Consider the following 7,478-nt stretch of genomic DNA (forward strand, 5'->3'; position numbering starts at 1 on the left):
TTGGCCATTTACAAAGAAATTGTAAGATTAAAAGCTTCAGAGATCAAAATAGCAGGTGCATTAACTCTGGAGAATAAAGTGTTTGTGGAAGAGAAAAAGCAGTTTGTGATTGCAATATGTCAAAGTTTCCAGAGTTTTGTATCTGCTGTGGAAAGGGAAAACATTGATGTAGGAATTGCAGGTTCAAAGGGGACATATGATGTAACCTCTTGCCATTGGGAAATGAATGAAGGGGCCTGGCAGCTTGAGGCTCCACAGCAAACAATACGAGCCATCTTCCTTTGGTCAGCCAGGAGCTAACAAGCAAGCAAGAAAATAAAAATTAACTATTGCTGATCTTATGCACCCTACTGAAGGCAGTGCAGCTTTGGATCTGGCCACACATACACCTCTTACACTACCCCCAAAAGTTGAATGTTACAAAATAACCACTGGTGTTTATGGTTCTTTACCTCCAGGGACAGTAGGAATAATCTTAGGAAGAAGTGGATTAAGTTCTCAAGGATTTATTGTATTCAGGTATTATAGATGTGGTTGCAAGAAAAAAAAATCCTGGCACATGTGAAAAAGGAGATAAAAATTAATTCAGGGGATAGAATTGCTCAGCTGTTACTGTTTCCTTATATCAAGGGCAAAGCCACTTCAGTAGAAAGTACTAGAAAACATATGTTCTGGCAAACAGTGGTTAATAATCAGAGGTACAAATGAATGGTGTTGAAATAAAAGGTTTGGTAGATACAGGAGCCAATGTCAGTCTTTCCCAAGTCCTAAAATTCAGATTGGCCACTTCATAAGGTTTATACACAGTTTATAGTAATTGGTAAATTATCACAAATAAGACAAAGTGTCTGATTAAATGTATAGGATTAAAATGTATGGAACCAGAAGAACAAAACAGGGAAGTTGAGACCCTATATGGTTGACATACCAATAATTTATGGGGAAGAAATCTTGAATACAATGGGGTACTTAAATTAACATTCCTGCAATCCCAGGGGCAGTAAATGAGTAAATTAGGGGTGAAATGATAGATGCTTCCGGGGAAGGTATAGCTATGTGTAATTAAGAACAATCACAAACTGTGCCCATTTTCCAAACACAGGACACCACAGGGATTGAGTTTCCAAATTTATAAGAGGGGTCACTACTGAAACACCAACAGCCCTGCCCCTAAAATGGATATCAAACAGGTCTGTGTAGCAAGAGCAAGGGCTCATAACAGAAGAAAAATTGCAGGTACTTGAACAACTGGTACAAGATCAGCTGGAGTCTCAACATATACAAGAGTCTACCAGTCCATGGAAGGCCCCTGTGTTTGTTATTTAAAAAAAAATCAGGAAAATGGAGGATGATAACAAATTTAAGAGCAGTGACTAGAGTAATTCAACCAATAGATCCTTTACAGCCAGGAATTCTTTTTGCTTCTTTTTAACTTAGATTATGGCCTATAATAATAATTGACTTAAAAGATTGTTTTTTCACAACATTCTTTCAAGAGCAGAATAGGGAAAAGTTTGAGTTCTTAGTACCTACTCTGAACAACAGTGGTCCAATAAAGAATTACCATTTGCAGGTGCTTCCCAAGGAATGTTAAATAGTCCAACTTTGTCAATATTTTGTGTAACAACTGTTACAAATAATTTGTAGGCAATTTCATCAATCTATCATTTATCATTACATGAACGATATTTTGTTGGCTGATTCTGATGAAGAAATTTTAGAGAAAATGGTTAAGAAAACACAAAAATTCTGCTATGTTGGGGGTTGCAGATGACTCCAGAAAAAAATACAAAGATGAGATTCAATTAGTTATTTGGGTTATAAAATAAGCCAACAAAAAAATTGGGCACAAAAGGTGTAGCATGTAGAGACCATTTGCAAACTCTTAATGATATTAAAAAATTAATGAGAAATATTAACCAGCTGAAGCCCACAACTGTATTAAGTACTTATGAGTTAAATAATTTGTTTCAAACATTACAAGGCTATTCAGATTTAAACAGTCCAAGCTGTCCGACAGCTGAAGCAGAAAAAGAATTCATTCTGGTAGAACAAAGACTGCAGTATGCATATGTGAATCAAAGTGATGCTAAATTTGATTGTATTTTGGTCATTTTGCCTTCAACTCATTCTCCTACTGGGCTAATTATGCAAAGAAAAGAAAACATAATGGAAGGGTTTTCTTAGCACATAAACAAAGTAAAAAATTAAAGACATACACAGAAAAGATTTTTGAATTAATTATAAAAGGCAGAATAAGACTTTGTCAATTGTCATGAATAGAGCTGGCTGAAATTGTAGTATCTTTTACTAATGCTGAGATTATGTCATTGTGGATAATCAGTGAAGACTGGCAAAGAGCTTATAATAACTACTTGGGAGAAATTAATAACAAATATCCAAAAAGCAATATATAAAATTTATAAAAACGAATTGGATTCTTCCACGTATTGTAAAGGGAACACCAATTCCAGAGGTACCAACATTCTATATTGATGCAAACATGATGGGAATGGCAGGTTATAAGTCAGGCAAAATAAACAAGGTGAGCAAAAGCCCATATACCTCAGTTCAAAAATCAGAATTGTTTGCAGTCCTATGTTATTATATTTTCCTGAATCTGAATATGCAGGAAGAGTTTTTTTTTCATATAAAAGCTGCTGAATTTATTCCTGGTAACTCAAAATTAACTTTGTTATTCATGAAATTGCAACAGGCCTTCAGAAGTAGAAACTATCTATTATATATTACTCATATTCGGTCTCATACAGGTTTGACAGGTTCACTGGTACAAGGAAGTGAGGAAGTTGACCATTTGATAACAGGAAATGTATTAGCCTCAAAATTTCATGAGAAACATCATATTAACAGTAAAAGTTTAAATTAAAAAAAAACTATCACTTGTCAACCAGCCAAAGAAATAATAATAATAAAAAGTCCTACATGTTCTCTTAGAACCAAACTCTACTACCTGCTGGAAGTAACCAAAAGAAATAAAACCTGGAAGATGGATGTGTTTCATTTTGCAAGAATTTGGAAAACAAAGGTATGTACACCATACAATTGTAGCCATGGCTACACAGAGAAATTCTGTTTTAAAATAATAAATAAATAAATAAATAAATAAATAAATAAATAAATAAATAAATAAATAAATAATCAAAACCTACAAAGATGCTCACTCAAGATTTCACAGCTAGAGCATGAAATATTCAGGTCTGCAGCCATAACCACTGTAAGTCAGTGTATACAGGGAAGGCTGAAATATAAGTGTGTTGGCCCCAAAGAGCAGAGGGCCTCCTGTGTTGTCCTGAAGGGTTGAATCTCAAGGAAAACTTACCGAAGAAGGAAAAGTCATTTTATTGTTTGAACTTGAGGGGAGAGAATTCTCAACTATAATGGATCTTTGGGACAAGCTTGTGTTTTAGTGCTGGAGTACGCATTGGGGGTAGCCTCAGCTACGTGTGGGTACGGGTGTTAGAAAAATGACTCTCCTAAAGTGGTGTCTGCTGTGTGTACAAGATGTACACCAGGTTTTAAAGATTTAGTAGTAGAGGACTTGAAACTCATATCCATCATGTCCCTTGGTGCCCATTGATATATTGGTTGAAATACAGTATTTAATGAATTATTCCTGCATTTTTACTTTTATGGAGAAACTAGACAATTTTATTTTTACCTATGTGGTCTGCATTTTCTTCCTTCTGGGCAGTTTGACCTTGAGTGATTTGTAGGTATTTTACTAATCACCTCTGATGAAGGTCTTCCTAACCACATCGGCTTTTTTTTTTTTTTTTTCTTTTTAAACTGTATTCTTTCCTTGCTTTCTAGTCATTTGCAAGAAAAGTTTAAAAAGGCTTCCCCCCTTGCAGAGGTTTGGGAAGCCCAAGAGTTTCCTTTCTTCAGTTGTTCCCAGCCACAAACAAATGCTCAATGTGCTGTGCTCTGTGAATGAGAAATTCAAATTACAAGGGCAAAAAGGGGAGATGTGAAAGCAATTTCCAGCGCCCAAATGGTGTGAAGTAAAAGTGCTTTCAGAGAATCCCACGAAAATGGCACAGGTGGGCACAGTGGGTCTGGCTCATCGTCAGCGAGCCCAAGGAGTCGAGCCCAAGGAGTCGAAAGGAAACTCTTAACTACAAACGCCATGCCACAAAACCATAGTTACAATGCAAAGTAACTTAGCTTCCCACCTATCTGTCACCATCTCATCTAAAAAAAAAAAAAAAAACTTGTGAAAATACGTAATCCTGAGGAGCCTTCGATTAGGTATAAATACTGTCAGAAAGGAAGGTGCAGGGTATAGCTTCCATTGGCTGCTCAGCTACTAGAGAAGACACATCAGCCGATTCCTTTGGACCCTCTGACTTCGTACAGGAGCCGGACTTGCCCTGCCTCAGCCTAGCTTGGAGACCATGAACGCTACACACTGCATCTTGGCTTTGCAGCTCTGCCTCCTGGCGATTTCTGGCTGCAGTAGTCAGGTCCCAATCATTGAAGAAATAGAAAATTTGAAGAGATATTTCGTAAGTATGATCTTTTAATAATGCTTGTGGTTGAAAGCGACTGGTGCTGCCTTGCCGCTGTCAACGCCTAGGCTGCTGTCTCTGGGCCCACAGTCATTTTGAGAAGGCGAGGTGCTTCGTAGCTATTTGCTGGTGAGGTGTTTACTGACACAGTGATCTTATTTAACCCTCTGTTCCATTTGCTATGGAGAGTGAAGGGATTTACAAATCTTCCCAGAGAAAGCAGAAACATGCTGATCATTTTCTGATTTCTTTTCTTTCTTTTTCTTTTTCTTTTTTTTTAATCATATCATCATGATAAGAAGCACTCCTACCTTCATGGTTGGCTATTCATTTCTCATTCTTCAGACTACCATGAAAGTGACAGCAAGAGATGAATATTGCCATTAAAATACCCAGGGAAACAACTTCTTACTTAAAGTAATAGAAGGCAAATTTCGTGGTGTTTCTGCTTGAGAAATGCCCCTTGCAGGTGTTTTTTTTTTTTTTTTTTTGTTTGTTTTGTTTTGTTTTTTGTTTTTTTCTAAAAAAGTGATTTTGAAATTCTTTTACAAGCGAATTATCACTAGAGCCAGTTGCTTGGTGAGGTTTGATGGGAGTTGTTTCTTACAGTTTGACTTTTTTTTTCTTTTGTGAAAAAATTTTAAATTAATGGTTAACGAAAACAATTTTTTTTCTTTAAAACTTTACACTTTGTCCCAAATGTATACTTCTATACATGTAGCTATTATAACAATCTTCAAGCATTCACGTCAGTTTTATCCTCACAATGCAAATCAAGCTGTCTCACATATGTGTTTGGAGCAATCTTTTAAGACAGCGGTTAAGAGCACAGACCGATGTTATAGTTATTGGAGCCTGTACCAGAAGGGGGCAGCGTGAACAGTGGAATTATTTTGATGATTTTTTTTTCCCCTTCTTAATTTGAGAGTAATTTTCTTTAGCTCACTACAGTTATTTGGGGTCCTTGAAATCTTATCAGCTTTGTTGAGTTTATTGGTGGCCTTGAAATTTCAAGATTAGGCTAGTAAATACAAAAGCTAAAAGAACGCAATAGTCTTTGGCTAAATTTAACCCATAGTCTTTTGAGGACGCTTGTTATTAGAAGAAAGCAGAAGGGCAGATAAGGAAATCAGCGGCTGTTGTCAACACTGAATTTAACAAAACCTGATAAATATTTTTAGGGGAGTTGGTGAAAAAAAATTACAAATCAGTCTTTCCTCTTTTCCTCAGAACTCAAGTAACTCAGATGTAGGGGATAGTAAGGACGTCGTTTTACATGTCTTGAGGAACTGGCAAGAGGTAAGCTGAATATTCCTTCCTTTCTGTTTCTCCTTCTTCTGGTTTCCCTGTTGTTTCAAATGGACTAGTTCCCACCATCCTCTCTTTGTGCTCTTGTTTCCCAAGGATGGCGACACAAAAGTAATTGATGTCCAGATTGCCTCTTTCTACTTCAAACTCTTTGAGGCCTTGAAAGGCAACCAAGCCATTGAGAAGAGCATAAACGTCATCAGGGCAGAACTAATCGCTAACTTCTTTAACAACAGTGAAGCGAAATACGATGGCTTCATGAGCATCACGAAGATTGAGGTGAGATGACTTTGCAAATTGTTTTATTATTGTATTTTTGCTTTGTATTGGATTATCAGGCAGTAGAAATTGGCTATCAAACAGTTGATAAAACTAGGTGTGCCCCTGTCTGAGATGTTTCCTCACTGCAGGCATATTGTGAGGGAGTTTGGAAAAGCACAGACATTCAAACTATTGCCCACATGATGGGTAAATGCTATGAGGAGGAGGCAGAAGAGGAGAGCATTGAATAGAGCTCTTGTGGTACCTAGGGTATGTGATGGAAACTCTCAATTAGGATGGGAAGTTGGGTGTTAGTGGAAAGAGCAGTGGGAGGGAGTGAGAAGACTGTGTGCCCTCCTCCTCCCAAGCAGGCCACAAGGAACTGTGACTTCAGATGACTCACATGCCTGGCTGGGTGCCGTTTCCTATCTTGATAGAAACCAGCTGGGATCACTACATGCATTTATTTCTTTTGCTGAAACCAAACCAAACCAAACCAAACCAAACCAAACCAAACCAAACCAAACCAAACCAAACCAAACCTCTACAGTGTTATAGGTAGAAAATGAGGAGGAGGGAAAAGTATTACAGCTTCTAAGGAGACATCCTACCCTTAGACTCTGGTTAGCCTCTCATGCTATATAGTCCAATTTGTTTTTCGGAGAAGCAACGGTATACACCTTTCGAAAGGATTCCTTTGTTTATCTTTAGAAAGGCTTGCTCAGTTAGCTTTCAGATATGGGGGTATTTCAGCTAGTTCAGGTTTTATCACAAAACCATCCTACACCTTTAAATTATGGCCTTTGGAATCTGAAAGATAACTTGAAAGCATAAAGACAAATCTCATTTTTCTAGTTTTTTTTTTTTGAGAAGGCAAAGGTATTCCAAAAATCTGTACACTTTGATGATAAATAGGCTCAAAGGAAAGGGACATGTGTCTTGTTATATTCTGTGGCCTTATTATTTGTGCCCAGCCTTTAGTCTACCCAGGTCTGCCTCTAAGTTTACTCTTATTCTCTGTCAGGAGTTGGAAGATAGCAGCACATTTTAGTCCATCAATTAGAGATGGATAAAGTAATTAATTGTTTCTGCCTTATTTCCACTTCAGGCTTGCTGTTCAGATCTGGCTAAGTCTCTTGAATGTTTCGAAAAATGGCCAATAAATTTGTCTTTACAACACACAGTTGGTAGTAATTTGCTACTTCTGAGGCCTTGGTTTCATCTTTCTGGAAGTCCTAGGTCTTGTGCTTCATATGGTGATCTTGAGCAATCTAACTCTTGTCCTATTTTGTTGCATTGTCGACACATTTCAGAAACACACACAGATACACATACACACACACACACACACACACACACACACACACACACACACACACA

General features: G+C 37.3%; 1 protein-coding gene across 1 annotated transcript in view; it reads left to right on the forward strand.

The window, feature by feature from the left end:
• The first annotated feature begins 4,415 nt into the window (after positions 1–4,415).
• Ifng (interferon gamma) overlaps positions 4,416–7,478 on the forward strand; it is a 4,266-nt gene continuing 1,203 nt past the window's right edge. The window contains exons 1-3 of the mRNA XM_055626229.1: positions 4,416–4,526; positions 5,760–5,828; positions 5,934–6,116. Of these exons, the coding sequence (XP_055482204.1) occupies positions 4,416–4,526; positions 5,760–5,828; positions 5,934–6,116 (363 nt within the window). The remainder of the gene's footprint in view (positions 4,527–5,759; positions 5,829–5,933; positions 6,117–7,478) is intronic.

Source organism: Psammomys obesus, unplaced genomic scaffold (genome assembly GCF_907164565.1).
Source record: "Psammomys obesus unplaced genomic scaffold, mPsaObe1.curated_primary_1811, whole genome shotgun sequence".
NCBI lineage: Eukaryota > Metazoa > Chordata > Mammalia > Rodentia > Muridae > Psammomys > Psammomys obesus.